Here is a 20,076-nt window from a genome sequence, read left to right as displayed (position 1 = left end):
TGCTTATGCACTTACCACCTCCCCCCTCTCTTACCCCTCTTTCTCAGCTTTTCAAAATTCAGATAGTTAATCTTCAGGATATGTTCCCAAATAATTTTAGGTTAAAACTTAATTTTGTCACACAATTTCTCAGAAATCTTATATAAATGCATTAATGTGAAAAATATCTATATTGATTGTAAGGAATTTGTCATTATAATTTCACTTATCTGCAATAATAAAGTTTCATCGATCTAACTTCATATTAAGCTAAACCGGATGGATTTCACATGCAATGACACCAGATTCTTCTGTTATGTTTAAAAGACAATGGTTGTCTACTAATTGGTTCTTGTAATAATGAAGATACAATTAATTTGCTAAGAAAGAAAGACCACCCTCAGTAGAAAGAAAAGCATTTTCCTTCAGAAAGAAATACTACAATGGAAAATCCATTTTTGATGAAAGTGGTGGAAAGTGGTTGTTTTTATATTTTAATTTAAGGAAAAAAGGCTGCATATGAATGATTTGGATACGGAGACCTTTTGCTACTTGATAGCTTTCCTAAGCAAGAAAACAACTTGGACAAGTTCCCAGAATAAGATCTCTCTTACTTTTAACTTGAAAACTCTTGTGCAGCTTTGCTTAGTATTTAAGTAAGTAGTTAAGCACATTAGCTTTGCAAAATCAAATGAGGGATCATTCAAGTCATTTATTATTTCTGTACTTTTTGCCTGCACTAAGTGCCAAGCAGGTTCATTGGATATAATCTAAATTTGCTACCTCACAATCAAGAGATGAGGGTGTACACACAGTCACTTGCATGACTCTACTAACAACCTGGGCACTGAAAGGCTTCCAAAATTTGTGTATTTCCACTTGTCTGTCTGCACTTTAAACACACACAAACAGTTTGGGTCCATCTTTTGAATTCTACAAGATCTTATTTAAAATTGTTCTCAGCATCTGATAAAAAAAGTCCTGTAATAAAATTAAGGTTAGGAGTAAATAAAGAAATATCGATTCAAAACATAGTTATGTATTTGGGGGAATCATACTGGGGAAAAATTTACCCTAAGTGGAACTTTGGTGCAATAACCTCTGGGTTCACTTCTCCCAGTAAACTTACACTTCTGTGCTACGATTTTAACTGTCAGTAACCAAATAAGTGGTTTCGCATTGATAAAATACTAATGCACAAATAAAAATCCAGACAATAGGCACAATTCCAGTCACTTACCAATTATTTCAAAGTCTCGCCCACTTCAGAAACATAGTCTGTATTACAGTTCTGCACTGGTCTATACTAAAAACTTACCTGTTACAAGCTCTTTTATTTCTGCATCAACAGATTTTCTTAGCAGTCGTAAAAGTGCAGGTATCCCACCAACATTCTTCATTGCTATTTTGTTTTCATCAGTAGACTTTCCATAAACAAGATTTCTCAGTGCACCACAAGCATTCTTCTGAACTTCCAGGACTCTGTGATCCAGGAGATCAACCAGGTGCTTGATTCCTCCTAGCCTACATACCTAAAAAATGGAACGATGGAAACATCAGCACCTGTTGATTTCATGCATTTCACTCTACAGATTTAGAAGACTTTTATTTTTATAAGAACAGTATATTCTATTCTACATCAAAATGAAATATTACTGGTAAATCTTAATAACTTCACTGTGATGCTGTAATGAAAATCTGTGAATCACTCACATCCTTGTAGAAAAAGTTGACAGACATTTTCAATCATTTATTGTGTTCAGAGGATTGTTGCTGTTAAATTTCTGTTTCCCAGTAATTGAGCTTTTAAAGTAATTTCCTATAACTCAAAATATCTTTTTAGGGGATAGCATGAAGAGTTGCAAAGATTTAAATGCCAATTCTTACACTTAGTCACACAATAAATAAATTCAGTTTAAAATTAGCATATGTGAAGTCCTGTGGGCATACCTGAAGTTCTTTGTAAAAGTCTACACTACAGTAGAAAAAACACTCTTAAAACAAACAGAAATATTTATATTGTTTGCTTTAAACAGCTTAGTTGTATTTATTCTTTATTTTAAAAATAAATTCTAATAGTCTTTTGAGATCTTATTTCTATGTAGTGTTTTTCTTTGTTCAAAATCAATTCCAGAAGTGATAAAAAGATTGAAATATTCCAGAATTCTGTAACATTTACTAAATTAAAAACCTTTTTAAAAGAGATAGCTAAGTAGCACTACTTTTAAGATTAACATTATTTTAAAAATCAACATCAAAGGGCTACTAAAATATTTTAACTGTTCTAAAAATATGAGATATTTTGCAATTATCTGAGCTATTGGATTGATCTATTATAACCTGGTATTATTTTTGCACAGCACAGTAGCTTTTATGCCATACTATCCACAGAATACACCTAATGAAGTTGGCACACAATCTCTTAATAAAACACATACCTGCAGCAGGTAAACTGCTGCTGCCTTAGAAGGAAGTCCCAGGCAGAAAAGAAATAGGCCATCATGCCTAATACTTTGCTAATCCAGGATGTGGTTCTGGGCTGAACAATTACAAGAGATGTAAAACAACAGTCCTGGGAATTCTCTAGATCAGCATAAAAGTACTATTAAAATGCTCATTTTCTGTTCTAACCTGTATACTAATTAGTTTGGCAAGCCACAAGGCCATTTGATATATATTAATGTGTACCAGCTTTCAAGGATTTTTGGCTTTAAAAGTTCAATCTTACTGGCCATAACACAAGGCAAATAAAGTAACTCTCAGTGAAAAGAGATTTAGCCAAATCTTGCTAATTTGATGCTATCAAAAATAGCACCTTCTCTCTGTTACATTCTTAGAAAATGGCATTGGATATCAAAATGCTTAATATCTTTATCTACACTCCAAAAAGCAAACATATTGAAGAGGCTTAAAACAAAACAACAAACAAACCAACAACTGAAATGCAAGTTGAATTGAAATCCAACAGTGTATGTGGTTTTTACCTGTCAAATCACATAAGTAGAATAAAAGAAAGAAAATGAAAGACTGGTAACATGTAAATTTTTTAGATCTCTGTTCAAAAAAAGACTATTTTTCAAAAGCAAACATGTATTTACACACCTGTCTATCTACTGCACACATTAAAAAACCCAGACATACAAACCTTGGCATTCATCAATCATGCCAAGCCGCTATTGTAACCTGTACTGAAGGGCATACGGTGGGCTTAACGCTTCAAGTTATTCATCTGGCAAGACTTCTGTAGGTAGGAAGTCTGCAGTACCATGAACATTATCTTACAGTTTATTTATCTGATACAGACTACATGCAATATACTATAAAGTATTTTTACAGTGTCATTCCCTTTTAAGGCAAATAATTCCTATTTCTATGTTACTAAGTAATTTAAGTAAGAATTAACTATAATTTTCAGTTAAATTTTTCTCATTTGCCAACACAGCAACACATCAAACATTACCTTTACACTACATGTCCATAATACAGACACAGGTTATGAATGACACAATAGCTGTATTATTTTTCCAATCTGTACTCAAAATTTGATGAGATACAGTTTTTATGTACATAATCCAAAAATAAAGCTGTAGCTGGAAAACCATTCTTAAGATTTTTATTTTACTGAGTCGTTAACTATCTTGAAATGTAGCAGCTGTTGCTTGTTTAAACAGGCATTTCCGTTTATAAATTAAAAACCCGGACAAACAACAAAAACAGAACTCACAAAAAAGGTACATTCATGAACTAACAAACCAGTACTGAATATATTTATGGAAAAACAAATTCAGACAGATATGCATTACATAGAAGTGTAATTTATTCGTTCTATGTAGTTTCATAGTTAATTTAAATGGTAATTTTTTTTTTCCCTGATAAACAGTATTTTAATGCTTACCTTCAGGTTTTAGCAATGCAAGCGTTTTAATTCATTTTGCCAGGCTTTTAATACTCTTAGTGGTCTAGCAAATTAGTCTGGTCTTTACCACAGCAATGAAGTAATAAATTTAAATAATTAACAAAACACAAAGTTAACGCAGTCTTCAAATAAGGCTTTACTGAACTTTGCATTAAAGAAATTATAATTCTTTCCTACTGCAAATACTCTCTCCTGCTGGCCTCTGCTTTGAAAGGGAACATTCTCCTCGTCAACTGCAGCTTCCCTATTGCTGCAGATACCATCGTGCTTTTAAAACATGCCATCCACCATCCGAACCCAGGATACAGCTTCTTAAGAGACTGAGAGCCAACTCATCAGAAAACGCTAACAAAAGCCTCATTTTCCCAAAAGCACACAAATATTCTTCCGTCCTATCATAGCCAGAAAATTGTCCTATCATAGAATCATTCTGTCACAGAATTCTAAGAATTTCTAACAGCTGATTAATTCAAAGGAAATAACGGTGACAATAAATAAAACCTCTCTATTTGAAAAAGGGAAATTTTCTTTTTCAAAATTCCACACGCTAAATGGAAGGCAGGCAACATTTACAGCTGTCTCTCTGAGTAACGTAATACCTTGTCTTTTCTAAATCAGAAGAATAATGTTTTCTTTTGATAAGGTTATATGAGCTTGAATATATGGTACCACACATCTATAATACCTGATGTCTCAAATATTTCCAGTGCTGAGGAGGACAAACTATTGAGACACTATTTCATACATAATACACAAGTTAACATCACACCATGTTTAAAATTTGGCATATTGCTTTTGTTTTGTTCACTTTTGAAAAGAAATATTAAGCCAGACATTTCATATTTTTTCATAATTCAATTTCATAACAAAATCGATTTTTCATAATGCAAAATGAAAAGAAAAAGTGAAGAAACACAAGATCTCATATAGATGAACATACACAGATAAATAATAACCCAAGAATTCTGAAATAAGCAGTCCTATCTCTTAAAAATAGCAAGACTACCTATAAATCTGCCTGCATCTGCTGACCATTGTGATCTTCACCAGAAGATCAAAACCACCATCTTTTAATCTACCCTTTAGTAACAGTGAGTAATGGTAAGTTAGCTTCTTGTAAAAGTTGCACCAATGTTTTATTAACATAAATAGTATTTATAATTAAAATAGCAGATAACACCCACATATGATATGAATGAAAAAGCAAACTCCTTCAGATAAATAGCTCATAGCTGCTCTGCAAAAAAAGCAGCTTGTGAAATGCAAATGGTTTCTGGAAATTTCAACAATAAGCTGAATTTTCACTCAGGTGTGTCCTTCCTTCACACCACATCAACATAAATACTATCCTCTGCATATTTTTAGGGTCGGATTTCTTTTCTTTGCTTGACAGTTCACTCATTCTCTGTGATGCCTTAAGTTGTCTTGATCAAAAACAGTGGAAAGCCTTCAAGACTTCTCCAATCTCCAGTCATCAACAGGTTACATGTACACGGGCTTCAAGAAACGTACTATGCACTTCTGCGAGACTGTACAACTTGAATGTTAAATAATTTCACATAACTTCCATCACGCACAGGGAAGGTGTCTGTGTAATTATACACATCTATGCACTTCAATATAAACATACATCTAGTATAAACAGAAACACAAAAAATCCAGAATACAAAATCCAGTATGATGAAAAGACATAAACAGAGATGAGAGGTTTAGTTGCTCTTCTAGCTTATAGTTTCCCCAGAAACAGAAACACACTCAGTACAGTACCTCTGTTTTTACTTTGTTATCTCCGAAGCACAGGTGCTGAAGGTAGGCGGCTGCATTCGCCTGAACCGATGGGAACTGGTGTTGAAGCATGTGAATGACTTCAGGCAGTTCTGGGTCTCGCCAAGCAAACTCCCTTCATTAGGTGAACACATTCAAGGGAAGACATTTGTTGTAAATGTATGCTTATTTACTAAGTGGAATTACTACAGCATCATAAGTGTTTTACAATTTGTTTTTGTTCTGGAGTATTGGGGACAGGTAGAAAAACAGGTATATTGGAATAGCTATGTCAGATCAACTTTTAATCTTCTTATTGGAAAAGGACACTTTATATTCTATGTTCTTCAATTAGTTTGTTTGTTGACAACACAAATACACACACCAAAATTATACTAACTCAAACACTGCAACCTATATGAATCTCCCAAAACTTCAATATGTAGTGCAACAGATACACATTTAACAATGCTGCTCAAGGGCATTTCTTCCATGCAGCATTTTTTCCCTGAATGTTCAGTGTTCTTCCTAGTCTCAAGCCAATTATACTTGAACGAAAGCTGTGCTGCGTCAAAAATTCATCGGGTGCAATAAAATTGAAAAATTCTCAAACAATTTTCATCAAACCTCCTTCCTTAAACACCATTAGTTTGTGTACTCATATTCTTGAAAAGCCATTAAACATATCCATGCCCAATTCTCAGATTTAGAAAAATAGCCATTAATGTTTGTTGTGCTGTTTTCTTTCTGTAAAGGAAGGTTAAAAAAAAAAGTAGTATTTAATTTTTCCTGTTCTCAAAAACCTAAGCAAATGAAATAACTGATGTTCCAAAAAGGGTATTCAGATAGCTATTCAAAGGCTAAAGTTAGCCTGGCATGTTAGGTCTCCCCAGAATTCAATCACCAGTAAAGAAAAGTTCAGTTAGGGGTTTCCTTTGAACTGCTCAACAACTTACAGGTTTATTTCTCCCTACTAATGATAGAATAGAATAATTCAGTTGAAAGGGACCTATAAAGACCATCCAGTCTATCTGCCTGACCATTTCAGGGTTAGCAAAAATAAAAGCACGTTACTGAAGGCATCATCTAAATGCCTCTTGAACACTGGCAGGCATGGGGCATCAACCATCCAACACTAGGAAGCCTGTTCCCTCTCAGTAATGACTGGAAGACCTTGGGGAAAACTGCCTTTCTCAAAAAAACAGTAGCTTTCTGAATGCTCTCTGACTCCTATTCTAGAGCAACGCTTTCCAAAGCCTGGTCTCAGGATATAACACAGTAACTTAACTTCTGCAATGGTATGACATGCAAATTAGAGATTGAAACAGATTAAAACGTAAGGTACATCTATTCCACTGTGAAATCAAAAGATAAAGTGTATTAACAGTAAAAACTGAGTCAGAATTTCTTAAAAGTTCCTTGTTATGAATAGGAACCATCTCTATTGTAAAGTCACTTTTAGAGTAGCTTTTTGTAAGCCATGCCAGAAGAAGTCTGGCATGCAGCAGCATGCAGCTAGCAGATGTAACTTAGAGGTAAGATCATAGAATCATAGAATGGCTCGGGTTGGAAGGGACCTCATAGATCACCTAGTTCCAACCACTCTACCATGGGCAGGGATGCCACCCACTAGATCAGGTTGCCCAGGGCCTCGTCTGGTCTTGAACACCTCCAGGGATGAGGCATCCACAATCTGTGCCAGTGCCTCACCACCCTCCGAGTGAAGAATGTCCTCCTAACCTCCAATCTAAATCTCCCCTCTTTTAGTTTAAAACCATTCCCTCTTCTCCTGTCGTTATCTGATTGAGTAAGAGGCGCTCTCCATCTTTTTTTTTTTTATAAGTCCCCTTTAAGTACTGAAAGGTTGCAATGAAGTCACCCCAGAGCCTTCTCTTCTCCAGGCTGAACAACCCCAGCTCTCTCAGCCTTTCCTCAAACTGAAGGAGACTGAAGGAAAGGGCCAAACTAGAAAAAAACTGAACTATGTTATAAGCTTTCTGTAACCCAGGAAGACAAAAGATTTCAGTGCAAGATTCTAGTCTGACTATAGGTATTAGCTATCTCTTTGCAAAGTTGATCTGTTGTCCTAATGTTTCTGTCTGAAAGACTTCTGAGAGATCACTGTAGTCCGTACCCATGTAGTCCATGTATGAGGTGTTCTGCGTTCAGTTGTTTCTAAACCACCAGAATGCATAATGCATTTTCACGACTAGGGAGGGTATAGTAACTGCCTCAATGAACTGGCAATCTGAGGACAGACTGGAATTTCTAGCAATCACTTACCCATACTGAAGACAAACATAGTACCATAAATCCCTCCAGGTTTGCATGGACTAGGTTTTGATATTCCCATGTTAAAACACAAGATTTCAATGAATGGAGTATCTAATGAATTGTAATGATAATATTACATTTGTCACATGCCCATGCTGTGTATATACATTTACAATTTCAAACCAGTAACTACATTAAAAAATATGAACGTGTATTCGCTTTGCAAAGCCGTACATTTATATAACGTTTTTAAACTTACATTAGTTTGAAATGTAAGCAGGCTGCTCTCGAAAAGTCATTTAAATAAATTAGGTACTTACTTTCTAATTTTCACAACCTGGCATTTTCCCATTCCCACAAAAAGAAAGCTTATTACAATATTACAAGTGGCTCTGTAAAGTTACTGAAAATATTTGGAATAATGCAGTCAATTCTCATCAAATTTGTAAGTACTTTTTATATGAACTCTTAAATGAAAATAAACATGGAAGAAAACTGCACAAAAGTCACTCTTCTTGCTGTAACAAAGTAGAATGATTTATTACTTCGGCTATTCAACAAAATCTTTATATCTAAATAAGTCATGGCCATTTAAACAATGTAAAACTGAAATATGGACAACAAAGGTGCCATATTTACTTAAGGAATGTATTAAACATCTTATTATGGCAAATACATGATTCTTGAAAGCACAAATGGACTTGCCTGGGGTCTTTCTGAATGCTGTCTATGGATGGAGATCGTGTGGTCCCATCATCAGCGGGCGTTGCATGCTGCAGCCTGTTATAACTGGACTCTGACAGTCGATACTGCATTGACCTGTAGGGTTCCGCATAGGTAGCTGTTGTGTTCAGAGCATAATTATTTCTTTGGTATGTGAGTGTGCTACGCTGACTGGATGATCTTTGCAGATTTCCAACTCCTAGTATAAAATCAGTATTAAAACAAACTAGGTAACAAATGTCTGTTGAAGAGAAGAGACAATATGTGTTTAAAAGCGTAAGCAAAAAAAATCAGTCTAAAAAAGGTGTACAGTGCTCAGTGTTAAAAGCTGCCGCCAGATGTAAGGGAATGATTACTCAACGTCCCAGGGAAGACAGAGAGGCTGGTTGCAGAAATAAAGGTTTGGTGAAATCAGGCTTATGCCCCAGCTTGCCTGAGTACTCAAAGAAAGAAATGCATCTTGTGCCATTAAGGAGAAATTAGGATGCAAAATGCTTTCAAGGTGCATAATAAAATTTAATTACCAACAGTAACTTCAACTTGCCAACAGTACTAAAAATAAAAAGGAAAAACAATTAAACAAAAAATTATATAGTTTGTATTATATCTTACTTTTCCCAACTACACGTACATTTTCCCTGAAAAAAGCTAGTAAGTGATGATTTCAAAGTATTGAGATGATGGTTTCAAAAACAGGAACATGTAGCTTCCTGACTTAACAGAGCTGTTGTGGTAGCTTCTGTTCTTCCAAAGTAACCGATATTAGGTAGACAAGTAAACAGAGAATTCAAGTTTCTAGTTATATTTCCTTATTGGCACAGACTGACAAACTTAATTTTTCTACTGTAGGTTGTAGAAGAGAAAGTAGGATAATTGCAAAAGCTGTTCATTTTCTTCGTAGCCCTCTGTTGGATGCTCTCTGATAGTTTTATGTCTTTCTTACATTGTGGTACCCAAAACAGCACACAGCACTCAAGGTGAGGCCACAAAAATGCAGAGATGAGCGAAACAATCACTTCCCTCAACCGGCTATGAATGCTGTACTTGATGCACGCCACTTCTCTAAATATTTCCAGAGAGCTGCTTAGTTTAAATCACTCTATTATTTCCAGAATTTTTAGAAATTACTCCAGTACACAAATCATTAATCAGCGATTTCTCTTTACAGAAAATCAGTTCTAATACTAATCTAATGCCTATACACTCCATAATATATCAGTAGGAATTCTACCAAACTTTATAGAAATATTTCAGTTTCACTTATGTTTTCAAATGCAGTATTTTAACATGATCCTCTGCTAGGAAGTAGGGCAAGAACGGTATTTTTACTGCGAAAGATGCAGTAGGTAGTTCAGGTGTGCACGCTATCATGCTGTACTGATGAATTAAATAACAAAGCATGAGCTCAACTGGTAAGAGAACTGATGCATAGAGAATGCAAGAGGAATCAAAAACAATTTGTCATGAAATACTCTTTGCTTGGATGTACCTGCGTGCATGATATCTAACAAAATATTTTGAACCTGACCTTACACTGATATGTACCCCAAGTATTTCTTGAAAACGTCACAAAAGCTTTTAAATTCCTACTGGTTATTTTAAGTCCTTCAAACTTAATTTCTATCTCTATTGATTTATAGTATATAGTTTTTCATTTTCAATTGGAACTACGTATCTCCTATATGCCACAGGTCCCAGAGAAGCTCCACTAAGAAATCAAGCACGACTTTGGTACACAGCCCATGGAAGAGCTTTCTAAGCCCTTTACCTACCTGACCCTGTCCGATATAATGCTGACTGGGATCCCTGGTGAAGCTCAATTGTTCCATGATTTGGACTACGGTACACAGGACTGTAGTAAGTTCTGCCTTCATATATAGGGGTGATGTGCAAATCAGGAGATATAGCTGATCGTAATTCTTGTCCTAGTTGACTGTGTTGACTAGCATATGAACTCCTCAGGCCTGAAACCAAGAAGAGGTAAATATGTACATGGCCCATACCATTAAAAATAATAAACCAGCAATGGTTGTATCTTTCTTATTTTAGCCAAGAAAAAGCGTATAATAGTTACAGTTACAAAGATTTCTTCCTCAAACTTTTTTCCATTGTTAAATGATCCATACTGAAAGGTTCACTAACAAAGCTGCATTCCCTCGATAAAAAGTTTTCTCCATAATATGACAACTTTAAGTTTTCCAACTCGTTCTTTTTGGTAGCATTTACGGTTAAAAGTCTAAAACATACTGAGTAAAAGCTAAGTCAGCACATGCAGTTCACAGAATTAGCACTGACAAGGTAAATTGTGAATCTGACAGAAATCCAGTTGTGAAAGTGGGTACAAGTGGGGTCATAATCTTGAAAATGAAATAATATATAGCAGTAAGAACAAAAGTGTTCTTGGTAGTGGCAGCAGAGATTTAAGCAGGTGGAGAAATGTTTTTTTATAAAAGTTTAAATAGATCATGATATATATCATCTATGTATATGTGTACATATACACACAGTTCTGCAGCAACTATATGAAACTCTCTTTTTTTTCCACCTTGTTTTTTAGCTGTCCATCTTGAGTTCTGTTTGTCTTACTTCTGCTGCATTTAACTTAATTTCCTCAGCAGTGGACTTCCTGCTACAGCTTTTTCAGTGCTAGATCCATCCTCTCCTCCAGCTTATGTAGCAGAGAAGAGTTTTGGATAAACTAAAGGCTGCAACAGTAATAACCTTTCCCCTGGATCCCAATTTCCTCTCAGAAAAGTGTTCAAATATAAATTTAAGATTTCAGATGTTGTCTTAAACTGTTCCCCTAAAGAAACATGAGAAGTAATTTACACCAGGAAAAAAAAGTTTTTTTGTAACAATAAGGGATGCTTACTTGGTTTGTAACATACAGCACACTAAAGTCATACCACTGCAACTTTCCCATAGCAAATAGCTACAAAATAAGATGCTCTCTAAGCTTGACTACCACAGTTACTAATTACTTTCCTAATATTAAAGATACATTAAACTTAAAACGTCTGTTTCTGAATCACTGATTTACCCCAGTAACTTTTTTTTCCTAAACTGTATCAGTTCACTTGTTTAGACAAAATGATATTCTCAAACCCTGACATTTGTAAAGTACCTTAAAAATATTTTAAGAGTACAGGTTTGCTGTTACATCACAAATTATGCAGTCCACTGGACTGAATCAATATTAACTACTAAATTGCCTTTCATGGCAAACTGATTTTTTCCCCTTTAGTAAACTGGTAGATTATTAAGCCTTGCAAATGAAAGCTGGGGAGAATACACTTTATTCCCTTTGTTGGGAAATAATATTTTGGGTTTGCGTGAAGCGTAATAATTTAGAAGAAAAAACAGACATTGCAGTCTCTGCTCAAGAGAACATGCAGTCCTAACCGCAAGATCACCTTTGTCTGTGCTTCTTTAGGTGAAGGTCAGAACAAAAACAGCGACACACACAGAGCTTAAAACATGTAGTAACTGCATCTGATTAAGAACTGCCTCTCAGATGAATATATTCTACCTTTTAGGACTTCATTTTAAGACAATATTACAATGGTTACCCTATATTGTTACCCTCAAAGTTAACGTACTTTGAGATAACTTAGAATTATTAGGTAAAAAGACTAAAATTCAATGGTATTAAGTTACCTATTTTAACAAACTCATAGACATAAAACTAGTCTCAGCCTAGTATCTTTTACTGTGTGTATAATCTGCACATACATGTAAATATACTTTATCTTCAAAAATACTGAAATGCTCCTGTTTGGAAGACTCAGAATTTCACTTAGCCACGTAAATCTTAAAACATACAATTTAATTTAATGCATGGCTAGCAATCTAGTAATTGGAGAGAAAGGTGATATTCACTGTGAACTTATGGTATTGATACATAGCGTTTGACATTAGTATTTACAAAATCCACCACAATTATGTTCTACTGCTACAACATTTCATCCTTAGAACTACTACCACATTACTGGCTTTCTACAGTTTTAGGTTTGTAACAAGTTTTAAACTATGTCTTTACCTTTTTACTAACCTGTAAGGCTATCTGGACGTGGAGGGACCATTCTCTCATATATATCATACTGCTGTCCAAATTGTTCAATGTCATGAATCGTTCTTTGCAGTGTTGTTCCCAAATGCTGTGGAACTGCAGTCATGCCAGAACGCTTTGGGGAAGAAGATCCCAGCTGGGTTTGTGATGGAGAAGCGACTCTGGTTTGTACATCAGCGAGTGCAAGAGGAGAACCAACTCTCGCTGATGTTTGGTATTGAGAAGTCCCGCCATTGGGATTTGCCGTCTGTCTAGATGTCATAGAACCAATCCGTCGCACTGCTACTGGGGAAGCAGGTCTCTGTGCAGCATATGGGGATGCTGCCCGCTGTACTGGCAGAGTAGTGGATGAATATGCATGAGAAGTAAGGGATTTTTGCTCAGCAACTGATGGAGAACCATACCCACTACCCAGAGATGTTCGCAGCGACCCCCTTGAAGGGGAAACACCTGTGCTGACCACATAAGAGGGAGACTGTGCTCTGGATGGGACTGAACTGACACGTCTCATGGCTCGGTTGGTAGCAATATTTACTGGAGGCTGTTGAAAACAAAACCAAAACATTGATCAGTTTTATCGCATAGTAGATAATTTTCTCCTGTAAGACAGGGAATTCAACAAGAAATATACACAATTTAACAATACATACAAGCAGCTGAAGAATTGCTTTTATCCTTAAAGTCATTCCTTCAAGTTCCCCTGCACATAACTTTTTTTTTCTAGACAGCATTTCTTCATATACAGAAGAAATTCCTCATTTCTATTTGTCTTTCTATGTTAATATGTACTAATGCTTTCTTTCCTCACCATTCTAATAAAAGAGTTACTACTTTGAAAATTCAGAAACAGTATTAAATTTTAGCATAAGCTAACAAAGCTTATTCAATAACTGTCTTAATATCATTCTGATTAATGAAAAAGGAGGGGGAAAAAGGCTAGAAACAGTACAAGGTACAGGAACACAAATACCATCTTTCTTTAAACACCATGTTTGCATATTGGCAAAATTTATAAGATTTTCACAAGCACCACAACTGAAACAATTATGAGTGATGCTTTGCTGATACTATACATCAGCAGTATACTCTGCACTCTGAAGTCTTCAGAAGTTTTTTTTTTAACCTCAGCTGTAAGCCATTTCCACTTTCTAATCAGTGAAGGTGTTAAGGCAAAAAAGGGTAGGTCCAGCTATACATTTATTGTCTTTAAAACTGTGTTATATACACAGGCAAAATAGACAAAAATAAGGCGTAGTATTTCGAGTGTACCTGGACTGAAGTCTGTCCTTCAGCTCGTGAGCTTCTCACCAAATGGTTATTAGTGGTTCCGATAAGGGAATGCTGTTGTCTGTTTTCTGATTTGTTCAAGTTTTGGCTGTTATGGAAACTGCTTACTTCCTGGTAACCACTGTCAGAATAAGAATTCATTTGTGTTGAACTTCTCGAGTTACCTACAGACCCTGTAGATATGAAGCCAACGTAAGAATAAAAGTACTGCATAACAGTAGGAAATTAAAATAGTACAGAACATTGCTATTTGTTGCATTCATAACTATATTACATTTTAATACAGTCAATACAGAAATATATTCTAATATTTAAAATGCATACAACAGACCCTCACTTTCATGGAGAGATGTCTGTTCCGGTGAGTAAAGGTTCCCTTGTACTGGCTCTGTCGTAACGTGATAGGCATTGGTATGAATGCTCTCTGACACTGGGGGTTTGTTTACACTGGTGGTCGGAGGATCTGAAAGAATAAATTAGGATGATAAATGCACTACTTCATATGCAATTCTCCTGCAAACTCAATAATTCTCACACACACTACCAAAGAAGTTACTTCCAATGCAAATACAGTCTACTGGTAGACTGTAGGTCCCATCTACCAAACTAAAAGAACTTTCATATTCATGTCTGAGAATCTTGTTTCATGATGTTTTGATATAGCTCTACAATTCTCAGTGTTTAGATGTGCTTTCCAACTTATTTTAATTAATATGTAATTGGCTACCTAGTAAATATACTTTGCAAAGTAGAAACATTATGGAACAGAGAATATTTGTCACTTGTCACCTATTATCTTGAGAACTTTGTTAATTAAAAGTTTGAGTTGAATTCCATCCTTATTTTTGTATCAGCAAAAGAAGTTGCTGCAAATGTTATGAATTCTTTATTTCATGTGTTACTATCCCAATGCTTACTTTTTTATCCACTCTTATGCTAACATCAGTTCTAAGAATATTAGCTGAAATTTACAGATAGCAAAGGAAAGCCTCGTGAGAGAAAGCAAAGGAGACATCACAACAGTATTATGAAGAAAGGAAAAAGTTGTACAGTCTGCAATAATGTGGCGGTACAAATACAGACCCAGTACAAATATAAGGGCAAAGATGAGGACACCAAAGAGCAAACTGAATCAAAGTTATATTGACAGAAATATTAAATTGTTATTCAACTGTCATGATACACTTACACTGATGAAGAAGAGATGCAGTAGGAAATATGGATTACATCTGGAACACCAAATACATAAATTCTTACTGAAGTAATACATGAATGCAACTAGATGAGAAACCAAAAATAATATGCAAAGAAGCAATGGTCTAGTAAAAACTTCTGCAAATGTTTCATGTCAAAAGTTGTGAGCTGCAGACAGTGAATCCTGCTAAGTGCTCTTTGAAAATGAATATAACAGCATGTTACAAAAACAGGAGTGTGCAGACTTGATGCTAGTGATAGAGGAGGAAAATGGGAAAGTGGGCTGAAAAATTCTATAAAATCGCTAATGAAAACTCTCTACCTGATATAAAATCTAGTTGCACTCATGGAAAACAAACAAACAAACAAAAAAACACAGATAAGCTATTAGAAATTCTTTATTACGACTGTTATACAGTATGCTTCAAAATGGAATTCCAAAATATAGACAGAGTATTCCTACCTAAGAAGCCAAAAAAGAAATACTCTGATTTTTACCAATAGCTGGTAATAATAGCCGTACACAAAATGCTGGTGTCTCAATATTTGTGCAGTAATTGAACTTCCATACTAAAAATGTTACTTGTTAGTTGGTATTATGAAGAATGCTTGAACACTGTTCAAATATCAGATTTAAAAAATAAAATAAAATCAATGCATCTTACAAATACAGGCAGCCAGCATACTTAATTGGGACTAGCACATTCTTAGGTCAAAACCATCTAGTTTAATTTGACACTAAATCAATTAACTGCAATAGGAGTATTATGACCAAATTTAATTACAATTTAATAAGAAGTGTTATTACAGTTCATTAATTTCATCAAAAGTGTCCCTAGAAATGATATGGAGAACCAACACTGAAATAACTCTTCACAGCTCTTGTTACAGTAACTCGGTAACAGATCGTGATGGACATCAGTGGGTATTACATGTTCTTTAGACTGAAAGACTTGCAGGGACTGGAAGTAATTTAAATTACTTTATAATTATCTTCAACTTCAATATTTTAATCTTCAGTCTTTGTCATTTAAGTAACACAAGACTGTTATTTTGGTTACTGGCTATTACATAATATAAAATCAATTTCAAACCGACAAATAACCAATGTGGGGAGAAACACATAGGAAGAATAAAGTTCAATTGTTCAATGCCACACAGATGTTTCTAAGACAGAGATCTAAACTGAAATCTCACTTCCATCATACATTTGCCACCAAGCAAATGCTTTCATAGTGCTAAAAAAATAAAGATTGTTTAGGCTCTCTAACAAAAGCAAGAAAGCACAATAAAATGACTTGTTTTTCTCTCTCTCTGCTACTATAAATCATGAGGAGAATGCCCCGAATAAAATAATAGCCTTTTTATAAATGGCTGCTGATCTAATATTCTATTTATAAGCATCTGCGAAACAACATCATGTTATATTTCTGTTAAAAATTCTGTATACTTCTATTGATGCACTTTCAAGCTAAGGTCACATCACAACACCCACTGATGTCTTTTGACAACTGCTGTCTCCAAGTCAGGAAAATACCCTGGTGATTTTAAAAAAGTGTTTTCGTTCATCTTTAACTTCAGTATTTTTAAGATCACAGTTGGTAAAGCATCATCTAGTCACATATTCACTTTTGAGCTTTGTTGAAGAAATGTAAGTAGAACCATCATCCTATAATCACAACATAAATGTGAACATTAAATGAAAAGTGTATCACTTCACATTAAAATAAAAAAAATACTTCTAACATGTCCACTTCTGAGCAATTACTCTAGAAAAGCCTTACTTTAAATACACACAGATGTAATATACATCTCAATTAGTATTAATGCACACACTATTTAAACTGAAATTTGATATAAGTATATTCGTAACTTATGATAGTTTGACTATGTATCCTATTCTAAAATAACTGCATTCCTAGACTTCGTGGACCTTTTCTCTCTCAAGTACTGCAATTGTGCGAAATGTTAAGTGACTTCATAGCAGGGGTGTGTGCAGGAGATTTTTAAGGAAAAGAAACATAGAAATGGGAGGAGATAAAGGATAAGATAAAAATGAGAACTGGATAGATGAAAGAAAGAAAAAGACAAATTAATAGAAAGTCAAGGAGAAAAAAACAACAATTAAGAATAAGCTACAGGAAAACTGTGGAGGAAATAAAGAAATGGAATGTAATTGGCTTAGAAAAATCAGTAACGTAGACTGAGATCTGTTAGAAGATATCTTTACCAGTTGTGAACTGGAACATTAGAGAACCAAGGGAAATAATATAAGAAAAAGGACACAAAAATAATTTTCAGAATGAAAGAAAAATTAATAAAGAAATAGTAATTTCTCAATTACATGAAAAAACAAGCTTAAAAGAAAGGAAAAAAAGCTAATACAACTGCCTCACATCAACAGAGATGATAACGTAACAGCAATTGAAACCATGCAAATACAATTACATGGGGTTTAAGAGTTTAATCTCTAAATAAAACCAAAAAACATATGGGGTAAAGGAAAGGAGATAATGTGAGAGATGGATTTATCTAAAGTAGTCATAATTATCATAATTATAAATACATTTCAGTGAACAAGCAGATCATTATGATGTGTTATTCTTTGTAAGGCAAAATATTGGATAGTTCTTAAAACTGCATACATACTTACAGAAAGATATATTAACACTGTGCAGAGCTTAGCTGATAAACTTTTAACAAGCTACCTAAAATTCTTAACTGCATTTTTATTACATTCAACTCGTTTTGATTAACATGGCATTCTTTCAAAAGTATACGATTGAATTAAAAAACCACAATCTAGTGCAAAGTAGTTGAAGGAGTTGAGGTCCTATTTCTAGTTCTGCTGTATGGTGTGGACTTCTGCATATACACTTCATCACTCTGAAGAGAATACCAACTGTTCAGTGATTGACTCTTCAATCATTAAATATTTTAACTGATGCAAGAAACCTCACTGGTTAAATGCTCTGATCTGTCAAGATCACATTGGATTGTTCTAATTGATCCTTCTGGCTTATAGAGTTGAATGCCACTTGAAAGATACAGTCCTATCCACTTTCATCTAATACACTCAAGAGTAGATGTAGAAGTACTACAAGACTAATTTTTCTTATTTTGGAAAGAAAGTTCAGGATATCCTGAGATATAAAAAGAGAAGCAGAGTTTTTTTTGAGAGTATTTTTTATTGGAGCATCTCTCAGTTACATAGTATCTGTAAAAAGGAAAAAAGTCTTCAAGCTTAAAATGAACAGTATTTTTTCCATGATCCTCACCTGCCAAGAGGAAGACTCAAAATTAATTTTTAATTAATTGTAAATATACAAGGCTTTTGTTGTTCACAAAATCACACAAAAATTCAAAAGGCACAAAAAGATGTAAGGAAAATACCTGCAACTATCTGTATTTAAGCCAAAATAACCTTTTACAGTAACAGAGGAACACATAAGTCTGCATGTGAGGAAGTATATTAATATTACTTTAGAAAAGATATTTGGAAAAGATACATAGTGCTGCTGCTAATGTTCAGTTCGCATCAAAACAAGCGATAAATGCCAAGAAAATACAGGTTTGCGAGTTTAAAGCAAAATGTACACATAAAAGATAATACCTGGTGATCTCCAAGGAAATGACTTCTCAGTAGAGCTGCAGAAAGAAAAAAAGTTATCACAAAAAAGAACCACGTATCTAGTTTGAATTTCTTCTTTATTTTTATATATTTTTTTAAACCAAAGCATATAAAATTGTACAAAAAAAAAAACCAAAAAACCAAAAAACAGCAGACAAAGTTTCAATAGCCCCTGTAAATAATACTCTGTAGCTCTTTATACCTGACAATTTAACCTTTGGCTATTGATTTTTACTTTGTATTTATCATGGGAAATTCCCTGTAACTTACTGTATTGTAAATTATCAGTGAGCGTGACCTCTCTGCAACAGGACAGGTAAGAGCATGTTTTATGGTATGCACTTCTTATTTAAGGTGTGATGATATAAATAAAATAGTATAAAGTAGAATTTCACAGTCACGTGCATATGATTAGCAGTAAGCGAACAACTTCAAAAACAGGAGCATTCACGGCTCATGGTAGGGTCTAGCAAAAAAGTTTGGGAATTACAACTCTAGAGCATTTTGAATTTCCGTGTAATGCAATTTGAATAACTGAACAGAAATGGAACCTGCAGATATTACTATTGTTTCACTTCCCAGTTTTCCAGAGGGAATTTTGATCCTTTGTATATGATAAGAAGTGAACACATTTGACATACCAAAACCTGTCGACCTCTAAGCGCAAACAGGTATTTCCATTATCAAGGTTAAACAGATGCCTTAAGAAACAACTATTTTACATGATTGTCTTTTTCAAATCGTTATTTTACACAGAACTATCTTAACCATTTTGTTTCTGCTACATGACATTCTTTCACATGTTGATACAGTACTAATGCATGACTATCTTTGCAGACAGAAAATTCATTCATATATTACATTTTTTCAAAGTTAAAAACACTCTTTCCTTGCTCTACATATCAATTATCAAACTTGGAGTACTAAATCATTTTGCAATGATTATAAGCTAGTATTTTCCAAACACAAATCTATTCAGAAGAAAATATGGGCAACTCCAACAGATTTTGTCTATATATCAGCATGCAACTGTGATGTTGGATAAGATGCATCTATTACTGAATTAGCATTATTTATTTTGCCTTTCTACCACAGCTACCAATTACAAAAAATATTTTAGCACAGCAACATCAACAATACTAGATATTTATTTTGTAAAATAGTAAACATAAAATAATCATCAAGCAACTTTTTTGAGAGACAACATAGTTGCGTATAGAAGTGTTAAGCATGCATACA

General features: G+C 34.4%; 1 protein-coding gene across 7 annotated transcripts in view; it reads right to left on the bottom strand.

Annotated features, from left to right (window-relative positions):
* Nucleotides 1-20,076, bottom strand: part of PKP4 (plakophilin 4) — an 88,931-nt gene that overhangs the window by 21,585 nt on the left and 47,270 nt on the right. For 5 of the 7 annotated variants that reach the window (XM_050711449.1, XM_050711448.1, XM_050711453.1 and 2 more), the window contains 8 exons: nucleotides 18,820-18,854; nucleotides 14,344-14,475; nucleotides 13,995-14,185; nucleotides 12,708-13,266; nucleotides 10,429-10,620; nucleotides 8,635-8,855; nucleotides 5,663-5,791; nucleotides 1,298-1,511 (listed from right to left, as the gene is read on the bottom strand). In XM_050711449.1, coding sequence (XP_050567406.1) covers nucleotides 1,298-1,511; nucleotides 5,663-5,791; nucleotides 8,635-8,855; nucleotides 10,429-10,620; nucleotides 12,708-13,266; nucleotides 13,995-14,185; nucleotides 14,344-14,475; nucleotides 18,820-18,854 — 1,673 coding nt within the window. The remainder of the gene's footprint in view (nucleotides 1-1,297; nucleotides 1,512-5,662; nucleotides 5,792-8,634; nucleotides 8,856-10,428; nucleotides 10,621-12,707; nucleotides 13,267-13,994; nucleotides 14,186-14,343; nucleotides 14,476-18,819; nucleotides 18,855-20,076) is intronic. The other 2 variants (XM_050711451.1, XM_050711450.1) reach the window with 2 other exon arrangements.

This window comes from Cygnus atratus, chromosome 6, assembly GCF_013377495.2.
Source record: "Cygnus atratus isolate AKBS03 ecotype Queensland, Australia chromosome 6, CAtr_DNAZoo_HiC_assembly, whole genome shotgun sequence".
In the NCBI taxonomy this organism is placed as follows: domain Eukaryota; kingdom Metazoa; phylum Chordata; class Aves; order Anseriformes; family Anatidae; genus Cygnus; species Cygnus atratus.
Note: the sequence above shows the minus strand (reverse complement) of the source record. Positions and strands in the feature narration are given on the sequence as shown.